The sequence below is a fragment of the Sander vitreus genome, unplaced genomic scaffold (genome assembly GCF_031162955.1).
Source record: "Sander vitreus isolate 19-12246 unplaced genomic scaffold, sanVit1 ctg294_0, whole genome shotgun sequence".
Classification (NCBI taxonomy): Eukaryota; Metazoa; Chordata; class Actinopteri; order Perciformes; family Percidae; genus Sander; species Sander vitreus.
In genome coordinates this window covers 26,291-50,006 of record NW_027595448.1, presented here as the reverse complement: position 1 = coordinate 50,006, position 23,716 = coordinate 26,291, and the positions used below count along the sequence as shown (strand labels likewise).

Below are 23,716 nucleotides of genomic sequence, written 5' to 3'. Positions count from 1 at the left end.
AAGCTTTTCTTTACTGAATGAAGTGTTGAATAGTGTCTTGAGCTTTTAGAGTTGTATCTGGGAAAATCTAGCAGATTTTATTGTTTGTGAGAATTTGATTGGACCAAAACTTTTGGTAACACTTTACTTGAAGGTATCTACATAAGAGTGTCATGACACTGTCATGAACACATGACTCTAACCCTAACCCTAACCCTAACTCTAACCCTAACCATAACTTGTCATGACAAAAACCGAATGACACTTCCTAAAAGAAGCGTTATTTCGTTCTTTATAATGTTTATGACACGTTCATGACAGGTATCTACATCTTATGTAGATACCTTCAAGTAAAGTGTACCCAGAAATTTATATTTGTCTTTTTGTAGTTATTAAAAAGTCAGTTCAATAATACTCGCCAAAGTATTAAAGACAACTGAAGCTGCCTGAAAAATCTCACTTTTTTAATGTATTTTATTTGTGTATGTTTATTTCGTTCTGTGTGTCTCTGCAGTGCCAGATCTCCCAGGCCCTGAACGCTGTTTCTGAAAAAGCTAAAGATGCCAAGGAGTTCCTGGTTCAGCTCAAGAACATGCTTCAGCAGATACAGGTGACGCCACTGTATATAACACATGTACACTGTGTGAAATATACTATTTATACATGTGTTTGTCTGTTACCATCTGTACAACTGTGGTTTGGATGTCATAGGATGTCAAGATAGTTTTATAGAATGAAATGTTTTTGTCTTCACATCATCCGCGACTAATCTTGTGTGCGCTGGGAGGAATTTAAAAGAAGAGCCAGAGTTAGTAGTTAGTTTTGGCTCAAGGAGGTCTGAAGAAACCAAAGCACAAAAGTTGCATAAAACTCAATGGACTTTTGTTATACTTTAATGCAATAAGAGAATTTAGCTGTGTCCCAGTTCCATACTACATACTCTACTGTTGAAGTATACTCAAAAATGTTGTGTTTGTGTGGTGAAACAGCTTCAGAAGGATCTTAGAAGCCAAAAATACTGTTTTATGGATGTAATTTCCTGTTTGGATTTAACCATGCTTATTTTTTGTACACTATTTGCAAAACAGTATACTATAAACATTATATAGTACACACTGTATAGAGTTAGTATGCTGATATTTCGCAGGTGGGACTGGTACACATCTCTTGATTTTGCTTAGGCGCTATTTCTGAAAGTGGTTGTTCCAAAGCACCAGGGTTTGTACGGTCTCAAGATCTCCATGAAGGTCTGGCTGTGCACGATTGTACCAGAACCAACATCCATGTTTGATCAGTTACCTCCACATGTAGAGGTCTTTACATAATTTACATCAGCACTGCTGTTTTTCTGGACTAAATACATTTTGCTTTGGGGATGCTGGTAATGGGTAACACACTCCAAATAAATCAGTCACAGAGACACATTTGGACCCCTCACAATGCAGCAGGGAGGTACATCCACTGAATCACTAAACTAAAACAAACCATATCAGCCACAACACTGTGAAAAGACATTAAGAACCCTATCTTTTAACCAGGCGCGGCGCAAAGCCAGACGCAAGTGTCTTTGCTATTTTAAGACCGTCCAGCGCCCACGTCGTTTAAATAGCAAACACACCTGCGACCATCTGTGCGCCCATGGGCGTGCTGGTCTTACAGGGAGGTGTGTTCAGGTGCATTCTTGGTGTATTGCTATCTTGAGGCAGCAGGAAGTGATCAACCAACAAAAACCTGGTCTAAAGTCAACAACGCAGCATTTCATTGTTATTTTAACATGCATTAGTAAAATAAGCCTAAGCTTATGCACAGCGCACACACTATGCTTGTTACACACACAGGGAAGTGTAGCAGCACACAAACATGCAAAAGATTACAAATAAAAATATTACGGTGCAAATCCGCCATCATAATAGCAATGCGTCAAGGTACAAACGCACCTGGCTTTTAAAGGGAATGGGAGATGATACTCTGATTGGTTAATGCATGTTACGCCCAAAACACACCTATGAATTAATGAAGACACTAAGTACAACCCTTTTGAACAATGTGCCCGGCGCCCGGACCCTTTTTTCTGCTGTCAAACTTGCGGATTTGGACACGCCATAAACGCACCTGCACCATGCGCTTCACGCTGTGCGCTTAAATCGTTAAAATAGGGCCCTAAGAGTCTTGTTGCAAAATGGTGAATTGCATTTAAATAAAACAAACTCTTAACCCTACTTTGCTCTGTCTGAGAGCCAGAGAACGAGATGAGTAGATAAAAAGAAAGAAAGATGTGAGAGTGAGGAATAAAGATCTCCATTCATTGTCACCAATTAGCATGGAGCATGAACCAATTAGACTACATTATCTATGGATGTAATATTTCATCATCATTCTTTACTGTAATGTACTACTGTTTATCAGACACTGTTTCTATGGTCCCATGTACCACCTTTGAGACTATTTACAGTATTGACAGTACTGCACTGTATGCATGCAGGCCCTTGGAATTGCTTGTCCAATTCTGCCAACACGTTACTGATGATTGAGATATATACTTTATATATATACTGTATATATACATATACATATACTTATATATACTCGTACCACATTGTTGGCCATGCCCGAAGGTTTTTTCCAATATGTTTGGCTAATTGCCAACCTGAGAACCTGCAGCCAAATCCAGAAGACGGAGTTGATGAATATGTAGAAGTACAGTAATCACTTCTTTGTTTTGCTTTTTACAGTACAAGCAAGTTGAGGATCACTGCATTTGATGTTTTACAGTACTGTCTTTTCTATTTTGTAGCTAATTATTTTGCTTTGATTCAAATAAACCTATGTTGTGATCATACTGTATTGTTTTTCATCAATACATTTCAGGTTTGTCTGTAGTATTCGCTCTACTACTGCAGTACTTTTACAGAGAAGTCTTTACATCTAGTACCATAATGAAACATGTATCACCTATTTTGTACTACAATATGTAATGATTGTACGAACGATGACCCAGTGAAACTACGGGTAGCTTGTGTGTGGGTGATCTAAAGTAACGTTTCAATGGTATTTCACAATCAATTAGTTTTTTGAACCAATGATTGTGCAAGTGCAAGATTTATTTAAAGATATGAATGCACAATGCAATGTTTTGAACATTGGACAGCCTGTGTTACAAGTGATGACCGTTTTGAGTTTTGTGTCTAGAGTTTTGAAAAATGACGTCAAGGTTCTGAAATTAGTAGCAAAGTGATTGTAAAAAACTGTAACATATCAGTAACAAACTACTAAAATACACCAACAGATCTATATTAGTCACACTGTTGATTTATTGATTATTTCTTACTGAGAGCCCATAATGAGAATGACTTTCGGATGCCTTGAAGTAGCTTTATTTTGGCAGAAGTGTCCCATACACTATTTTTGCCCCTTCTGATTGAGTGTGTGTGTGTGTGTGTGTGTGTGTGTGTGTGTGTGTGTTTTGCTTCAGGAGAACGGCGTGGAGTTCGAAGCTTGCCTCGTGGCCCAGTGTGACTCTCTGATTGAGGCGCTCACAAGACAGAAAGCCAAACTGCTCACCAAAGTCACCAAGGAGAAGGAGTACAAGTTAAAGGTGGGACTGATTGATCTTTTAGTTTTATGTCAGTGTGTAGCTGCATGTCCACCCAAAGACACACTATCAATACTGCAAACATCTCTCATCTCTCTTCATCAGTCCCTTCTTATCCTGCCTAAAGCGAACGGCATAATTGGGGTTATCTGCCTCTGTATTTGCTTCCACCAGCCACAATTGTAATAATGTGCAATACCTGTTTCGCTCTCTTTCTATTCCAGCACTTGTTAGTGTATATCCCAATATATTAGCAACGGCATAATCATCAGAAGATTAAAAAAAAAAAAACCTATGAAAAAATAACCTGGCTGTTAATCTGCCATGGGAATTAACCATGTGAATGTGTTTATTGTCCAGTAGGTTTTGGAAAAGAATCTAAGCAGTTAGGTAAAGCTTCTGAAAACCTATTTTTTTTAAATATAAAGTATTTTTCTTTAACATATATATATTAAATAAATAAGGAACAAGCAAGTTAGACATAAACATCCTTAGTTATATATTAATAACTCACAAACACTAATGAAATAAATTAGTGGGAAAAGCATTGACGGAACACAAATACAAAAATCTCTTATGTGAAATAATCATTTCTGTTCTCATTTTAAAAGGTAATGGCCAGATCATCGCTCATAGTAAGAAGTGGATCAGAAAAATAGGTTTTCAGTGTTAGCTCCTTCCAACCAGCAGTGTAATTATTATACTTACTTTCCTCTGTAAATCCACCGCTGGGGTTTTCCTAAGTCCCAGTGTATCACATGGACGCCTGCCCAGCCTCAACGTGCCCACCGACCGACTGACCGTCTGGCTGGTGGCGGGGGAGGAGGGGGTGGGGGGAGGAGTGTTTGGACGGAAGCCCCAAGGACAGCTGTTGTCATTATCTGCAAACTGGGGATTGAGATTTAGCCAGAGGACAAAGAGCTGGAGGCTGCGCTGAAGCCGGAACAAGAGAAGAATAGCTGCTGTAGATGGCTGATTAAACGTTTTCACATGAATACATTTAAATTTAGGACCTTGTTTCTCTCTTAACTGATAACATTACAACCTCTTATTCATGTAAGAACTTTGACAAGCAGTGGCTTGAATGCTTCGGCCCATGACCCGAATTTCTGAAAAATGATATGTATCAGGTATCAACATTGATTATGATTTCCAAAGAAATTAATTATTTGACAGACAACATAGATAGGAGGTGGATAGAAAAAAACAATGAAATCCAGGAATCTTCACACATTAGTTGCAGTTTTTCACACTAACTCAGAAAAACACTTTTCCATAAATGAATTATGAAACTGAACGCAGCTTGTGGTTGTTCTTGGACGACGTCAAAGACAATGTGACTCAGACCAAAAAAGCACAACTGTTAATTTATTTCAGTGGATCTTCATATTTTCTGACTGTGAACTCACCCTTTGCCCTCTCCTTTTTTTTTTGAAAAGCACTTCAAAGCCTTTTAATCTGTTTTTGTAGATACGTTACAGCTTGGCCAGACTCAAAGCCAAAATATCAAAATAAAATAAAAATTCTAAAGACTGTGTCTACACCAAGAAAGGCAGATGTTTCTAAAAAATAATCACCAAATCCAGAGCTAAATCCCTTAAAAGGAACATATTTCTGTTTCCTCTTTCAAAGAACAGACAGAAATACTCCCTATTATTCAAATTTAGAATTCTAATTAAAATGTATAGCAAATTTGGTAAAGAAAATATTTCGTAATTACATTTGTAAGTATTAACAATAATTACTTTTGATGTCACAGGGCTTCATTTTAGCCAGTAGTTGGTAAAGTTGTGGTTACTGACTGACTGACACACACACACACACACACACACACACACACACACTGTAGTTTTAGCCATAATCCAGCGGCTGATGGATTAATATTCACTTATCTCTAACTCATACAGATGAGTGTGTGTCTGAGTCCTTCTATGAATGAGATTTGGCTTCAACCGATCTCGGTTAATGAAGTCAGAAGCCAATTCTGTCTTTAAAAAAAACTAACATTTGAGCATTATTTTGCAAAGTGCAAACTGAGAGGTTACCTTTAACACTTTACTTACAGATAGCAGCTACAACACAAACTGCACATGTAAGCATTATTTAAGCATTAAACACAAATACAAAAGAATGTGCAGTAAGAACATATATTTTCTACTTCACTAAATACTGTATATAAAGCCCTGCATCATGGCAACACCATGCCAACATAGACTGAACAAGACTGTGCACTTGCGCTCCAAAAACTACCAGAAATGGACAATATCAGCCCAAAATATTGCTCTAACCTGAACTGACACATGGTTCTGAGTGTGATGAAGAGGCTGTGAGTCATGTTGGCAGTGTTTCTGGTATCTCGAATCTGGGTTTGCATTAACATGTTTCAGTATTCGCACCCTCAAATGAATTTCAGATGCATGTGGAACATACTGAAAAATCCCTTCATCCAGGTCTGCAGGAGTGCGTGGGAGCTGACGGCACGTCTCAGCGGGAAAGAAGGAAATTGAAATAAATCTGAGATTTACTTAGGCTTCACGCTTCATGTTGTTCACACAGGAGATAGGAGCGGGGTGTAAGCCAACCTGAATGGAAATGAAAATTTTCTCCTGTTAAATAATTTGAGTGTGTGTGTGTGTTTAGCTATTAGTGAATTCCAGCTGATGGTTGTGTATATCCACAGAAGTACACAATTTCTATAATTCTTTTACCTTTAATGACCTTTTATTGACCATCTGATGCATTATTGAACCCTCCTAATCCTAAATCCTTTAACATATCCCAAGACAAAGCTCTAAACCAACCCTTTTCACACATACACAACCAAATACATACATAACCTTAACTAATTCAATACACAAGTTGTTAATATTCTGATTGAAACCTGTACACATTAAAGCACACTTTTGTTGGGCTCGAAAGCTATTACAGCAAAACAAAAAACAAATTTGAAGCTGCTTTTCACACAGTGATATAAGAGGCTGAACATTAATATAAAATGTCAGGCATAAGAATGTGTTTAGGGGGTTTGTAAAAGTTTTTTTTAAACTAGTTTTTATCCGATATTTCTGCCTTTTGCTTCATCTAACAGTCAGCCTCCATATCTTCAGATTGTAGTTTGTTTTGATCCTCTTACAGTTGACTCTTCATGCTCTTCATATTTCATTTCATAAAGCAGTTGACAGGTGAATAATTAACTGTGATCTCATTAACCATCGAATAAAGGAGGGGCTTAATTCCAAGACTTAGTCCAATTTACTCTTTGATCCATTTAGACAGCCATTGGTTAACAGTGTAATTAATTATCTTGGATTCACCAACATAGAAAGACATTTTCTGTCTAATCTCTTGCCTAACTATTGAAAAGTTTATGTATCTGTCACACGCATATACATACATGTACAGTACATATTATATATGTATCAGGTGCGCTTTGAGCAGACAAAGCAATCTGAGCAGCTGAAATCTAGTGCAGGTATTATTAAATGTAAACAAAAGGCTAATAAGGCGGTGACAGTTCGGTGAGTTTCAATTAGCCTCAAACGACTGGCTGTGACACCCGTCCAAATCTCATTTCCCTGCTGCTCGGAGTTCAGCCAGCAGATACCATGTGATGTCTGTCTGTCCGTGTGTGTTTGTGTGTGTGAGAATAAAAAGGAGACCAGCTTTCAAAAAGCTATAGAGAGAGCGAGAGAGAGAAAAAACAAAGTCACATTAATCTGGTAATGGCTGTCTGATAACGTGTTTCTGTAAAATATCTGAAGTGATATTGAAAGAAAGTACCTACCGGTGATAGTGTGCCAGGAATACTATGGAATTTTGAAAGATGTCTTCCAAATGGGGAATTATACATTCATGCTGGCAGACATGCTTTCTGTTTAACTCACCTGTTGTTCCAGCCAGGTCCAATCACCTGATCCACACCCATCCGCACACCTGATCCCCATTGCACTCCTAGTATACTGTATATAAAGACATGCTGCCAGTCCAAGCTTTTTGTCCTGTGTTCTCTCAATGCTATTAGAAGCCTGTATTTGTCACATGTTAGCACATTGAATTTCCTAATTTTCTGCGTTTTAGTCCTTTTGTCTTTGTGTTATTGCTGAACAACTTGGGAATAGAGCTGTAACAATTCCACATTTTAGTGTACAATTAATTGTCTCAGAAATAATTGAGATTAACAACATAATTGTCTCTTTCAGTTTTTCAAACAAATTCAAGGTTTGAATGAATCCCAGGATTCATACTTTGGTTATATCACTGTTAATAGATAAGATAAGATAATGTAGTAACACAGGTACACAGCCTATGAAGTAAACCGCGCCTCGTTATTATCATAAAACATGTACTTTTTTCTTAAATGAACATAAAACTGACAATTACCATCAACAATCATACCCCTTAGGACATTAGCTAATGTTAGCAATTAATTGTGGTAAACTAAGAAACGACGATTATGTAAAAAAAAAAAATGTACCAGCCCATTTCCACCTCCACCACATCATCTTTTGAGCAATCCTAGCCATAGCGTTTGAGTCCTTAGCCTTCATTTAGTTTTTTTGTTTTTTTAACTTTTGGAAAGTAAGCCCTCTACCTACTGCCCCTTTAGTTACTTATTTTTGTCGGCTGTGCTCCATTTGGTCGAGCTTGCATGCCGTCTTTTGGCGAGGGCTGCGAGTCCAGGTTAAATGGGGTGCAGGCGACAAATATGGCGGTCGGTATGATGTTGAATCTCGATCAGCTGATAATCAAACAGCAGCTGATGGTAGAGATGCTGTGATAAACTCTGATTTAATATCTTTACAGCTTGTAAGTGTTGGCAGCCAGACACCAGATAACCTTTTCCACTTGGATTCAGCCATGACAAGCTGTGTGAAAAATGTTTTCTTTAGTTGCTGTTGGCACATTTGGTATTTTATTAACCACCCAGTGCCAAACAGAGCTGACTGGCACTGGGTTCAGGGAGTAGTTTTGAAGTATATATTAAGACTGCTTGTTTGTAGAGAATGTGGCTCGAAAAACGGCTACCTTTTCTACAAGTCCTTTGCTCTCCCTGCACTTAATTTCAAGTGGGGTCCATGGTCTCATAAGTGTCTTTTTGAAGCTTAAAAGCATTGACAACATTACAGAAGTTCTGCTCTATAACATAGCTTTTAACCACTAATTTCTCTGATCTGCCTTTGTCTCAGGTGGTGCGTGACCAGATCACGCACTGCACCATGAAGCTACGTCAGACCACCGGCATGATGGAGTACTGCCTGGAAGTCCTCAAAGAGAACGATCCCAGTGGATTCCTCCAGGTATCTGACCCAGAGTGTGTGTATGTCTTTATGAGATTGTATCAAGAGTTGTACGTATCCTAGTGTTTTTCCTCACATAGCAACTGGATAAAGAAAAGAAAGTTATCGTATCCAGATAAAGTAAATCATTTCAGTTAGTCATTTAGGTTTCACATTTTGCCCGTGGGTTTTGAAGCTTTCAATACTTAAAGCTTTATTGTGTAACTTTTTTAAATTAATGAACGTCCGTTATATTCGAGCCATTGCCAAATGAGTTGCTACAAAGCTAATTAAGACTATCAGCTCCACACAACTCTCTCTGTATTTCTCAGTATGGCTATGTTCAGAAGATTGACTTTCCCGCGCAGAAACTCGAGTGAAGATAATTACCTCTATGTTTTTTTAATCCTCCGTGTCCTCCTTGGCTACCAGCAACTGCGTGGAGGAGGGGGGAGGTGGTGGTGCGCGGTCACGGAAGTCTTGTATTAGAGCCGTAATCGGGCCCTAAAAAGTTCGGCCTGACAAGGCCCGAGGCCGGCAAGTACATTTTGATTGACAGCTTTTTAAAAGCCTGAACCCGCTTACAGCCCGACATTATTCAAATGTGCGCACGCACACAGCTCGTTTGCCTTTTGTCAATGCACATGGTCAAAAGTTTTCCACACCTCAGACTTTGCTTTCTTGGCAAATGTAATTGCCAGAGGCTCAGGCCAGCCTCCGTTTCACCTCATCAGCCTGAGCCCGTGTAAAATGATAGAAATTAAAACCGAACCTGACCGAACCCGTCGGTTCCCGTCGAGTTCGGGAAAAGATCTCCAGCTCTAGCTTGCATCATGTGGACGCCGACAGTTTTGTTGTTATTACTTAGAATTGCTCATGGGGGAGACAGAAACTACGCACTATAGCTTTACGTAGCAAAGTACAAAACATGCATCTCCAAAATGTCAGCTTTTCACAAGGTAAAATCTGTTTAACCCATTGGACCATCTAATAAATGCATCTTATGCCGAAGCATTTATCAGATAATAATGAGTTGAAAAGATTGTGTAACACAAGGCTTTTGGAGAATTTTCTCAGCTCAAAAGGGATCCTTCAGTTTCTGTAAAAAGAAAGAATTCAAATTAAAGGCTATTTAAGGATAAGGATGTTTATTATTAACAATGTCCCTGAAGACACTAAAATCCCCAAAAAATTTTTTAGAGGCATATTAGGTTGTGGCAAAATAAATTCATTCTTGGTTTTAGTAACTTCAGGGGAATTGCTGATCATTATGGAAAATATAAACAAACAGCAGTCTTCTCTTTTGAAACTACTTCAGATAGGATTTAAGTTTCAGAGATTATACACGAGGCAGGACACAGTATGGGGTCTTACTGTACATTTAAAAAAAAAAAAAAAAAAAAAAAACTTTTCTAAAGTATTTACCACCAAAAATTTAAATTGTGAAAGCTGAAAGAAACAAGGAAGCATGCAACTTAGTTCCTTTGAGCTTAAGACAAGAAATCAGCTTTACAGGGAGCCTCTGATGTTTGTGAAGCCAGCGCAGCTAAAAACACTGCACAGTCAGAGAAGGAAGACTGAGAATAACAACACATGCAGGCCTGGCTGCATTCATACACAAACACACACACCAACACAGGATGCATCTGATTTGCTTTACTAATACAGAAGCTGATCTATTTTCGATTGCCCCGACATGTTTCATTATCAGCAGGCTCAGATGCTCAATGGCTGATCAGTAGTTATCGATCTGTTAGGTCAAACTGAGAAAGGTCAAATGTGACATGTGCACCTGCTTGTAAGAGTTATAGGGCCCTATCTTGCACCCGGCGCAGCGCGACGCAAAGCCCGACGCAAAGCCCGACGCAAAGCCCGACGCAAAGCCCGACGCAAAGCCCGACGCAAGTGTCTTTGCTATTTTAAGACCGTCCAGCGCCCGAGGCGTTTAAATAGCAAATGCACCTGCGCCCATCTGTGCGCCCGTGGGCGTGCTGGTCTTACAGGGAGGTGTGTTCAGGTGCATTCTTGGCGTATTGCTATCTTGAGGCAGCAGGAAGTGATCGCGCCATTGACCAACAAAAACCTGGTTTAAAGTCAGTAGCGCAGCATTTCATTGTTATTTCCATAGCACATTAGTAAAATGCACACTATGCTTGTCACACACACACACACACACACACACACACACACACACACACACACACACACACACACACACACACACACACACACACACACACACACACAGGGAAGCGACAGCAGCACACAAACATGCAAAAGATTAAAAATAAAAATATTACGGTGCAAATCCGCCATCATAATAGCAATGTGCTATTGGACACGCCCTAAACGCACCTGCGCCATGCGCTTCACGTCATGTGCTTAGATCGTTAAAATAGGGCCCATGGTGTGGGTTTAATGTTCTGTTTGGGGCCTCGGGTCAAACAACACACTTAACATTGTTTTATCAGCTTCATGACAGCTTTAAAACATGGTTAATACAAATGATTTTTATTTGCTCTGGATTTGAGACATTATCATTAAATCTGATGATTAATTTCTAGATAATCAATTAATCGTTTGGTCCAAGGTGATGTCTTTAAATGTCTTGTTTCGGCAGTTTAATATGCTATAAAACAGAGAAAAGCAGGAAAACTTCATATGTAAGAGGCTAAAAACTGCCTTTTTCTGCCATTTTTACATGAAAGATTACTTTACTCAAAATAGTTGCCAAGTATGTTTATGTCGACTAATCGTTGCAGCTCTAATTCAGAATCAATATGTATTGAAAAATCTGTATTTTGTGTGGGACCCCAAACAGGCAATACCAAGGGTTAAATGGCAAAGAAGAAGAAATAAAGAAATATACAGGAAGCATAAACATGAAGAACAGATTGTCTTTTAAACTTCTCCATCCCCTTAGTTACATTTATAGCTGTCCTGATTTCTATTGAATGATAGAAGATGAAATAATACTGTCTCTGATTCTGGTTATGAATCATTTCGCTATCTGGAGAGAGATAGCAGGAGAGAAATAAAGTAAGGTGAGAGGGAGAGATGAAATAAAGATCAAAGACACTCCTGAGGGACACACACACACACACACGCACACACACACACACACACACACACACACACTACACACACACACACATCCCCCTTTCCCCCGTTTTCATTTCATCTGAATATTTTATGATGTATTGGTTACGTGGTTCTTTATGGTTGCCAAAGCCTTATCCTTAATAGAGTATCTTAAGGAATCAAAGGTGGATATCACAAAAAAATCATGCCAAATAAAGCAATTCACGTTGTAATGCTCGAGGATGATTTTCTAAATACTCTGCTCATGTTTCCAAAAAGATAGCATCACATTTTTCGCTGTTGAGTGTAGTTTAATATAATGTATTCACTTAGCTTTTTTTTCCTGAGGCAGTGAAGCTTTTACTAGCAGAAGAGGGGTCTAATTCATAGCCTTAAATATTTGAACGGCACTAATGTGTGCCTCCTTTCACTTGTCAGACACAATGTAATAAAGCCACGTTAGTGGAACTGATCCAAGAACAGTGAGGCTGTTCTGTATGCAGGGAGGGTGTCACAGCCCTGCGAGCATAAATGTAGATATTCAATACATACTGTATGCTCTCATTCCATGTTATGTTTTTACCTTTTCTACACCTTTAACTTGTCTATGTATGTGTGTGTGTGTGTGTAGATCTCAGATGCTCTGATCAAGCGGGTGACATCATCTCAGGACCAGTGGGTGAAAGGCGCCCTGGAGCCAAAAGTAGGCCCTGAGTTTGACCTCACCCTCAACACCGACTCGCTGCTGCAGACCATCCTGCAGCTGGACTTCTGCCAAGGCAAAGGTAGACGCACAAAAGCACACACTTAACTTAAGTCACGACTACGAATACTATTAAAATAATTGCGATTAACAACCTAATTGTCTCTTTCAGTCAAATTTAAAACATATTTTTCAGACAAGTTAAACTTTTGAATGAATCCCAGGATACATCTTTTTGTTATATCCCTGTTATGTAATCCAGATAATGTAGTAACACAAGTAAACCACGCCTCTTTATTATCATAAATTTTTTTTTCTTAAACAAACATAAAACTGATAATTACCATCAGTCATACCCCTTAGGACCTTAGCTAATGTTGGCAATTAATTGTGGTTAAACAGCAATACTTCAAAAATATTGCGGTTAGACAATTATGCGACAATTGTTACAGGCCTGCTCTATTATTATTTAATGTGTTTCTGTGCAATATTTTATTCTAGTTTATATTACATTTTTTACATTTTACATTAACTAATTGTTTTTGTAAACATCCATGGGTTATATTCTCAGACTTTTAAAAGCTTCCTCCTGAGCCACAGAAGACTTAATAAAGCTGCTGTCAGAGGTGTAGTACTCCTCATGATGAGTAAACTATACTTCATGTGTAAAATCAGTGGAGTGCCCTTTAAACAGGCTCTATATATAAATCAACTTGACATGCATAAACATAAACACAAACACAAACATCCTTTTTATTTTACAACCAATAAACCCATTTAGTTTTTTTTTCGCTCTTCCCTTCCGAGGTTTCTTCAAGATGTACAACAATGATACACAACTGATTAGCTATTCATCGGCTGTTGCTACCCAGCAACCACTTGGCGTGCATGAGTAAACACAGCGTCCTTTTCCGCTGCAGTCTCAGAGATTACCCAGATGTGTTGTTAATGTACATTAAATATGTAGTCAGCACTATGCATATTTTATTTTGATACTGCTCCACTGAGGCAGCAACAATCAGGTGTTAAGGTTAGGGTTGCAGATGTGGATTCAGCCTCGCTAAAATACCAAATAATGTCATTATTCTTTGCACTTTACATTACATGCAAGGCTGTGTTTGCTGCATGAGTTACAATACGGCATTTATTTAGAATGCAGTGTGCTCCATTACAAATATTACAAAGTAATGGCCCTGCTTGAGTCGTACTTTAAGGATACTTTATCTAATTTGAGCTCCAGTCAAGCGAATCCGAGTAGGCTTGTAAGTAGTAGAGAGGCTTTGGTCATCCCTCCTTTGTTCTTCAAGGCTGTCGACATGAAACCTATCTGTACTTTCCCCACATTCACATCCCACTGATCATTCGGAACAGAGCGATAGAGTTTCAAGATACACCATTTGATTTGATTTATTCGAGTTTTCCTCTTTGATATCCTGAGCAACGACACAGTGTAGAAGGTGTTCTGGTTAAGAAGTAGATTCAGATTATTCTCCATCATTTGCTGAACTGAATGAGTTGCTCTGGATCAGCCTTGGTGTCCTCTGTAAACCAGCAATTGCTTATAAACTCAACGAACTAAACTCTAATAGAATCACTTCAGACGTTTGTCTCTTTTTCCCATGTAAGTAGTACCAGATTTAATAGTTTATACGTTAGTCTCAATCATCTGCGTTTCATTTACGGGATGGTTCCGGTGCCGCCGGAGGTTCTACCGGATGTCCCTCATTATCGGCCGGATGTCCCTCACCTTCCGCTTTCTTTGTGTTGGCATTCTAAACTCCGGTCGATTCGGGAAACATCCTCCTAGCTAGAACCAACAATCAAATTATGTTTTCTTGAGTAAAATTCTTATCACAATTCCAGAGCTCGCCTCCCTACATGCACATGTTCCACCAAAACAAGCTATTTTGCAGAGGCACGGTCGCTTCGTCTGGCGCTTAGCACCGCCCGAGATGATTGTGATTGGTTTAAAGAAATGCCAATAAACCAGGGCACGGTTTTCTCCTATAATGTTGTGTGGACTAGCCAGACCTTTCCCTGCAGCACTGTGGAGATTTATACATATACAGCTCACGCTCTTCACTGCTTCAGTAAATCTGGACCTCTTGTCATATTTCTAATGCAATCAATCTAAATCTCTCCACTGGTCTCACTGCCAGTTCCAGCTGTTTTATAAGCCATCTTCTGTCCATGTGCTCTTGTATTAAAACATCCAAACCAACGTCATATTTCCAGATGTGCAGGAGAATCCGTTATTGAAACAAATGCAGGCAGCAGCAAGCAGTGGTGAGGCTGAAATGGAGACAGAGAGCCCAGGAGGTATTTCAGAGACTCTACTTTTCACAGTGAACTTCTGTTTCCCTTCCTTGAATTAATTTGGTCACTCCTTCCCCCGTCCCTTCTGGCCCGATTCTGGTTGTAAACTCGCTGGTCTTTTTGTCCCACAGCGTCTTATCTGCTCTTACCTCTGCATGGATTTTTTGTTTTCCAGCTCCTCTCCAATGAATGGCACCTCTGCACAATAGTGCTGCCTTCACTGGAACACTGGAACACAACGTTTCCAATTAAGTTACAGAAATGTCTTGCCTAAAGTACTTCTCTGTTTCCCATGCTTATATTTGGTTCCAAATTCTTTGGCTTTTGAACTTTTTATGTCAATATAATCAGAGGAAATGTGTATTAAACATGATCCTCCCATCATTTTTCCCCCTGACTTAGAAAATATATCACACTGAAAAAGTCAGAATGATTATTGTTTTTAAATTATTGTATAAAATAAACCATTAAGATACAAATAATGTAATAAATCTTTAGTAATGTATGGATTTCAAGCATAGCATACACACAATCTGCTGCAAATATGAATACAAATTATAAAATAACATTTACAAAATATACATATACAAAATAAAAAAGATTATACTTTATTTAACAACGCAATCATCTTGTGGTTGTGCATGAATCAAAGAACTACTTTGGCTACAAATGCTTTTTAAATATAGACATTGTTAAACTGACTATACGTTGATCCTGCTGTGCTGTTCCCTCTGTCATGGCTGCTGCCTTTCCCCTGTGTCTTCACTACTCTTACTCATTTCGGTCTGGAAAGATCAGATAACGATGAATGAAACCGATGAAATGATGAATGAAGCAGACTTAATTACCCTGACATCTCCACTTGTGTGTTCAGTGGTTATTTTTTTACCCTGTTTTCTGTTGTTTCTTTCAGCTCCTTTTGGAATGCAGTTTGTTTTATCACCACAAGGGTTAGACAGATATGTCTTTTTATTAGAGGTTTTATTTGATATGCTGGTTCCTCCATTTCTTAATCATCTGAGAATCCTGCTCTTCCTTAAACTATTAACTAATTTGAATCAGTCTTTCAATTGGGAGTGTCTCAATGCATGTAAACATATCCTTTGGGAGGTAAGAAATAAGCCAAATAGTATTTGCTGCTGGAAGCTTTAGTTACACAATATGCATTAGTCTCTGAAGCTTATATCGGTCTAACCCTATGCACCACTAGCACTGCCACCTCTGTAAGTGTTAAATGTCCTCACATGGCCTACTTAAAGCCTCCACTGATTCCCAGCTGTTGCCCTGTAAATGAACCCGGAGCGCTTTCACCTATTAATTTTTTTTAATATCTCCCGCAAGATCCACATTAAAGCTCCTCTTTCTCTCCCTTCAGTTTGTTTATAGGCAAACCAGCCAGCTGACGACATCACCCTGTTTGTCTTCCTTTTCTCTTCATCCATCCACCCTTTCTCCATCTCTCCCCCCCCCCCCCCACACTCCAATTACACTCTTTGCGTCTCATCCATCTGTGTCTCCCCACAGTGGAGTCTGGACCCTCGGTGCCGGCAGCTCCTCTCCTGCAGCTGGAGAAGTGCTGCACCAGGAACAACAGCGCCACCCTGGCCTGGAGGGTAGCGGCGCCCCCTGTCAGCCCCATCGAGGGCTACATCCTGGAGCTGGACGACGGCAACGGAGGACAGTACAGGGTGGGTGCCTAACAAACACACACACACACGCACTGAGTTATAATGTAATGTGTGTAAAACAAGAAGAAGGCTTGACACTAATATGACAGTAATCTATTCCGAAATGCAGTAAATGATGTCTCTTCTGTAGCTCGTCTTTCTTTTTTATTTTATTATTAATTATCCACATGCTGCTCAACTCTGTCTAAAACCAGATGGTAGTTTGTGTGTGTGTGTGTGTGTGTGTGTGTGTGTGTGTGTGTGTGTGCCATGAGTAAACATGCATTTTAAATGTGTGAGTCTTTACTAATCCTTTAGTCCATGTACAGTATACATTTTATGTTTAAGTAGCAAACATACATGTACATGTACTTAATCTGCGTTTGCAATGATGCTACTGAAATGTGTGTGTCCCCTTAGGAGGTGTATGTGGGGAAGGAGACGGTGTGTACGGTGGACGGCCTTCATTTTAACAGCTCGTACAATGCCAGGGTGAAGGCCTACAATGCCATCGGTGTGGGGCCGTACAGCAAGACCGTGGTGCTCAAGACCTCTGACGGTAGGTAGTGTGTATTTGTGTCTCCTTTAGAATAATGTCCTTTTGGTGGTCTTGTTTTTATTTTGTTCTCAACAGTGCAGTTTTGTTTGTGATGATCTTCACAAAACAGGTTTCATGACACATGAATTCGGGCCATGTAATAGTGACGAGACAAGAGATCAGGAGATGAATCTGGAGGTTTTTTAAGGTAAAGGCAGAAGAATAAGAACTATATAGTGCTTTATACAGGATACTGAAGAGAGAGGAGGAGAATGGGAGGAAATAAAGGAAAGGAGGAGAAAGGAGAATAGTGGTGTGTAGAAGGAAGGAAAGGAAGGGAGACAGAGGGAGAGGAAAGGAGATTAAGGCAAATGGAAGGAAAAAGAGAATAGCAAAAGAAAGGGAATACATGGAAAAGGAGGTCAAAAAAAGAAAAGGAAATAAGGGAGAAATAATGGAAAAGAGAGAATGGGCAAGGAAAGAAAGGGAGAGAAAATGGAAGGAGAGGGGAGTAAAGTAAAGGGAAGGAAAATGGAGAATATAAAAATAAAGGGGAAGCGTAGACAAGAGAAGGGAAGGAATATGAAAGGACAGAAAGGAGGGCATAAGAAAAGAGAGGAAAATAAAAAAGGGATTGGACAAGGAAGAAATGAATGGAAAAGAAAAGTATAGCAAAGAGAAAAGAGGAATTTTTAAAATGTTGTATTTGTATTTGTGTTGTTTGAGGGACTGCAGATGTAAATTAGCCAAAGGCTAAATCTGGTGCAATGCATCAAATGGTCACATTTATGTTTTAATTGCACATTGTCCCTTTTATAAATAAACTGAAACTGAAAATTAGGAATGTAAAAGTAAGAGTGGAAAGAATGAGAAGGAAAGGAAAATGGAGAATAGGTAAGAAGAGAAAGAAAAGAAAGGAAGAGAAAGGAGTCATAGAAATGAAGAGGAAAGAAAACAGGGACAATGACAAAATCTTCCATTTCCACAGTGGGATGAGGGGGGAGACAGTGTCTCACTTTGCCAACCATGACAACAACGAGCAGTCTGTTTTCTGACTGATAACTGTTCATCCCTCTCGCCCTCTTTCCTCTTTTTCTCTGTCATCTTTCTTTCTTTGCCAGCTCGCCTCTTTTTCTTCTCTCACCCCTCATCGCCTCCTCCCTCTCTTTCCTCAAGGACTGTAGCTTCCTATAGCAACATAGAGAGAGAAGAAAGAAATTATGGGATGCGACTCATTGCAGGAGTATAAAACAGCAGTAGATAAAGGCTGGGGCTGCATAACAAACACTGATGTTGATGTATATTTCTAAAATGTGTGGTATACTTCTTTTTGTGTGTGTTTCACCACTTATTCAATGATGAAGCATTTGTGTGTGTGTGTGTGTGTGTGTGTGTGTGTGTGTGTGTGTGTGTGTTTGTGTGTGTGTGTTTGGATAGTAGAATCTGCTGTTTCTTGAGGCTTTGGCTTTTTTTTGTCAATAATCTCATTTTAACATTTGAATGTTTCTTGTTATATATACACATATCTTCTCTTATAGCAAAATCAGTTGTTAACATTATATTTTAATTATTATAATATTACATTAGATGTCATAACAGGGAGTTATAATTGTTATAAAGAGAAACTGAGCAGGTTTTTTGTTTCTCACTGTGGCAGCAGAATGTGTCCGTAGGTCAGGATAAAAACGATTGATGAGCATCATCAACATGATGCAAAGCTGGTAAAATGACATTAATGTATGCTTCGGATAACAAAGGTTTGAAACCAGTTTGTAAGGGTCAGTTTCCTTGTGGTCAAGGGTTTGGGTAGATTTGTAGTTTTGTGACTGACTGTCTGAATGGCGGCACAGACTTCTAGAACTTATTAATAACACATGGTTAAAAAAAAATGAAGATTGGCAGGCGGATGTGGCATCGTGACCGACTGCTGTTTCCTTCCTACAGTGGCTTGGTTTACCTTTGACCCCACCACAGCTCATCGGGACATCGTTCTGACCAATGAAAACCAGACCGTCTCCTGCAGCAGCTACGATGACCGCGTGGTGCTGGGAACTGCTGCGTTCTCCAAGGTAAACACACATTTGTCATTTGTATTTTATTGATTTTTATACCTAGATATATTTGTCATATAAGATTACGATACAACTTTGCTGTCAGTTCACACCGAAATTCATTTTGCGTTCCCGAGCAGCTCCGCTCAAAAGAAGAAATAAAAAGAAAAATACACACAGAGCTAGACAACAATTACACATATAGTACAAAGATCAAGACATATCCACGGCCATGGCAAAGGAACATGTTTCATGATATCCTCGGATCCAGATCTTAATTGGCAGCACACTGATTTTGGTTTCGCAACAGGATAGACTGATGTATAAAGAGTTCTTAAGCCTGTTGTATCTAAACGAAGAGACTCTAAATCGCCTGTTAGAAGGCAAAAGTTGGTATTCATAATATCAAACATGCGTGGAGTCAGAAGAGATGCGCAGGTGACCAAAATGAGTTTCCACACCACGATTAGTAGCATTCATTCTACTTCCTCTTGAATCGCAGGGCATCCACTACTGGGAGGTCCGAATCGATCGCTATGACAACCACCCTGACCCTGCGTTTGGCGTGGCGAGGATCAACACCATAAAGGACATGATGTTAGGGAAAGATGACAAGGCGTGGGCCATGTATGTGGACAACAACCGCTCCTGGTTCATGCACAACAACTCCCACACCAACAGGTAGGTGCAGTACTATACTGTATACTTATATCAGTCTACGATACTGTTTGCGTTCTTAAAGGCCATTGGTGTGATTTGGATGGAAGTAACCAAAACCTAAGTGTATGCCAATGTTCTTCCAATCGTGGGTGGAGAACACTGAGTAGCTGATCTTTTTAGGGGGTTCTGAGGTAAAACTAAATACTTAATGTGAATGTTGGAAAGGTCCAGCTGTTCTGGAGCTTTCGAATGTACCACACGAACTTCCTCAGCAGATGGAGTTTGCCCAGCTGTCATGTTTAAAATTCATTTTTTTATCTGAGCACTTTAAGGAGTTCTCGCTTAAAATCTTTCGGATCTCAATTTTTAAGCCAACACAGGCAAGAAATCATGAGAAAAAAAAGTGTTAAACATCTACATTTGCACAAGTCCATCTGCTCAGGAAGACTGTGTTTAAGATTGTGTATACCTTTCCTTGTAAATACAAAGGGAGCTCAAGACTTTACTGACACGAATGATGAAAAAAATCTAAATCACTGACTATGGGATTTTAATTTGTAATGCTTTACTTTATCTTTCAAGAGCATGCCACCTTATTGGCATATGTAGAATGAAACATGAATATTTGAAACATCTTGAGTGGAGTTTGATCCACTTGTGAATGCAAGCTGCAGTTCAGACTTCTTTTTAACGAGTTGTAGGGAAAGAATGGAAGAATAAAAGACAGAAGAGAAGAGAGAGGATTTCTTGAATATTTGCATGAAGTCAGTGAGTCAGTCTCCCTGTTTCAATGTTACCAGACACGTTCTATTGTGTTGTCAATGTTACGGAAAGTAAAATGTATTCATATTCATGCATCTTGTCCACTGACAAATCAGTTTGACTATCAGTTTCGTGAAAAATATTTAAAACAGAGTCGCTTGTGTATATACTGTAGTTACACTTTCTCACTTTCACTTTTTATATATATATATATATATATATATATATATATATATATATATATATATATATATATATATATATATATATACATATACCACAAATGTATGTTTTATCTATGTGTGTGTGTGTGTGTGTGTGTGTGTGTTTTGGAGTTAAAAGCTCCAAAACAGCTACTGAGTGTTAAGTTAAGTTATTTCGAAGGCATAAGTATAAACTTTTCATCTGAGCGTTGTCCATGATAAATCGATAATGCATTAATGCTTTGCATGCATCAAATACAAACCATTTGTAACAACACTTTTTGAATTAGACCAAAATCTATTCATTCAAAACAAACACAAACATTTCTAAATGCAAACATGATACATTTTTAGTTAGTGGAATACCCCCTTTATTAATTATTAACTCTAACATTTGTGACTGCAGATTTATTGTTAAGTGAGCTGAATTCACACTTCTTAATTCATATTTTACTCACTTTATAATAAGCTACAGTTATTAATATTATTCATAAAGTCTGGCTGAGGTTTTTTTTTTTTCCCACAACCTGGCAATTCAGAAGTTGTATTCATTGATGTGTTAAAACCCTTAATAAATTATGTATTTACATGTAAATTAGCCAGTTAGTTCCAACTTTTAAACTTGTATGGCTCATTAGAAAGTGGTACTCATCTTTATGTATAAACAGCATGTGTATGTCAATAAGAACAGATGGAGGCAGAGACTCTCTTCTTCCATTCATCATTATGTGTTCTGCGTTGAAGCACGCACGCACGCACGCACGCACGCACGCACGCACGCATGCACGCATGCACGCACGCACAATAATGATACATACACAGGATGACAGAGGGCCCCTGGGGTCCAATAGTAACATTACTGACTAACAAACACACACACCAGAGAGCAGTAGAAGAAGAAGACTGCAGCCTGCAGGAAACATCAAAACATCTCTCTGCACCATCTCTCTCAGTGTCACAACAATACTATCCAACCCTCATTAAACATTTATTTACAAGAAAAAAATGTCTATTCTTCACAAGAAAACAGTGACTCTTCACGGTAACAATGCAAAACCTCTGGCTTTACTTATCTTTCTCTACCCCAGTCCATCCAGACTACAGATTTGTTCACTGTGCCATTTGCTTTCACGTCGTTAATCATTTCATGCCCGTGTTTCATGGTGTTACTTAACGCATATTGATTCCTTCGTCTCTCTCAGAGCACCGACTCTGTCAGCGCCGTCCCGAGACGGGCATTATGGGTTTGAAACGTGGCTATGTGCCTGCTCGCATGTATAGAGGTGTTTTCACGTTAGCTTCTAAGCAAAAACACAATTTCAATCGCACTGTATCTCTCTTTCAGGATAGAGAAACATTAAGTGTCCATTTTTGTCACCTTACCACATAGGTTAGACTGAGTTGATGTAGTCTGAATTCCCGAGCAGGAGTTTTGATGAGCTTATTAAAATGTTTATCTTAATTTGTTTTATTTTCTTGCATATGCTTAATATTTTGTTTTGTTTTATAATGTAAAGTACATTCAGTTTTTTTTGGTAATAATATGTGCTCTATAAATAAATCTGCCTTGACTTTACTGACACGAATGATGAAAAAAATCTAAATCACTGACTATGGGATTTTAATTTGTAATGCTTTACTTTATCTTTCAAGAGCATGCCACCTTATTGGCATATGTAGAATGAAACATGAATATTTGAAACATCTTGAGTGGAGTTTGATCCACTTGTGAATGCAAGCTGCAGTTCAGACTTCTTTTTAACGAGTTGTAGGGAAAGAATGGAAGAATAAAAGACAGAAGAGAAGAGAGAGGATTTCTTGAATATTTGCATGAAGTCAGTGAGTCAGTCTCCCTGTTTCAATGTTACCAGACACGTTCTATTGTGTTGTCAATGTTACGGACAGTAAAATGTATTCATATTCATGCATCTTGTCCACTGACAAATCAGTTTGACTATCAGTTTCGTGAAAAATATATAAAACAGAGTCACTTGTGTATATACTGTAGTTACACTTTCTCACTTTCACTTTTTATATATATATATATATATACATATATATATATATATATATATATATATATACATATATATACATATATATATATATATATATACTATATATATATATATATATATATATATACATATATATATATACATATATATATACATATATATATACATATATATATACATATATATATACATATATATATACATATATATATATATACATATATATATATATACATATATATATACATATATATATATATACATATATATATATATATATATATATACATATATATATATATATATATATATATATATATATATATATATATATATATATATATATATATATATACCACAAATGTACGTTTTATCTATGTGTGTGTGTGTGTGTGTGTGTAGGGCGGAGGGAGGCATTACTAAGGGCTCGACTGTGGGCATCCTGCTGGATCTAACCAAACACACACTGACTTTCTACGTCAACAAGCAGCAGCATGGACCGACTGCCTTCGAGAACCTGGAGGGGGTCTTTGTACCCGCCGTCAGCCTCAACAGAAACGTGCAGGTCTGTGTGTGTGTGTGTAGTTATGTGTGTTCTGTAGCATGTATTTTCTGTGTGTACATCCTCAAATAGTGATTGCATTAATGAGCAAACTGGGATAAATTGACCTGTATGTTGTTACCAGAGCCGACAGGACTAGTCATAGTGTCAAAAAGCACTGAAGCAAAAAGTTGCAGCGTTGCATTCTCTTGTACCTTCATCTCTTCACAGTCTGTCCTCAGTCTCACTCACTGAGGATCTGCTCTGTTTGTCCCTTTCAGGCGACCTTACTGACAGGCCTGGAGTTGCCAAAGAATACCAAACAGTAA

General features: G+C 38.5%; 1 protein-coding gene across 1 annotated transcript in view; it reads left to right on the top strand.

Annotated features, from left to right (window-relative positions):
* trim67 (tripartite motif containing 67) overlaps positions 1–23,716 on the top strand; it is a 44,504-nt gene extending 20,788 nt beyond the window's left edge. Inside the window, exons 2-11 of the mRNA XM_078244732.1 lie at positions 494–589; positions 3,452–3,574; positions 8,758–8,868; positions 12,560–12,713; positions 16,472–16,635; positions 17,035–17,173; positions 19,097–19,221; positions 19,706–19,884; positions 23,249–23,411; positions 23,669–23,716. Of these exons, the coding sequence (XP_078100858.1) occupies positions 494–589; positions 3,452–3,574; positions 8,758–8,868; positions 12,560–12,713; positions 16,472–16,635; positions 17,035–17,173; positions 19,097–19,221; positions 19,706–19,884; positions 23,249–23,411; positions 23,669–23,716 (1,302 nt within the window). The remainder of the gene's footprint in view (positions 1–493; positions 590–3,451; positions 3,575–8,757; positions 8,869–12,559; positions 12,714–16,471; positions 16,636–17,034; positions 17,174–19,096; positions 19,222–19,705; positions 19,885–23,248; positions 23,412–23,668) is intronic.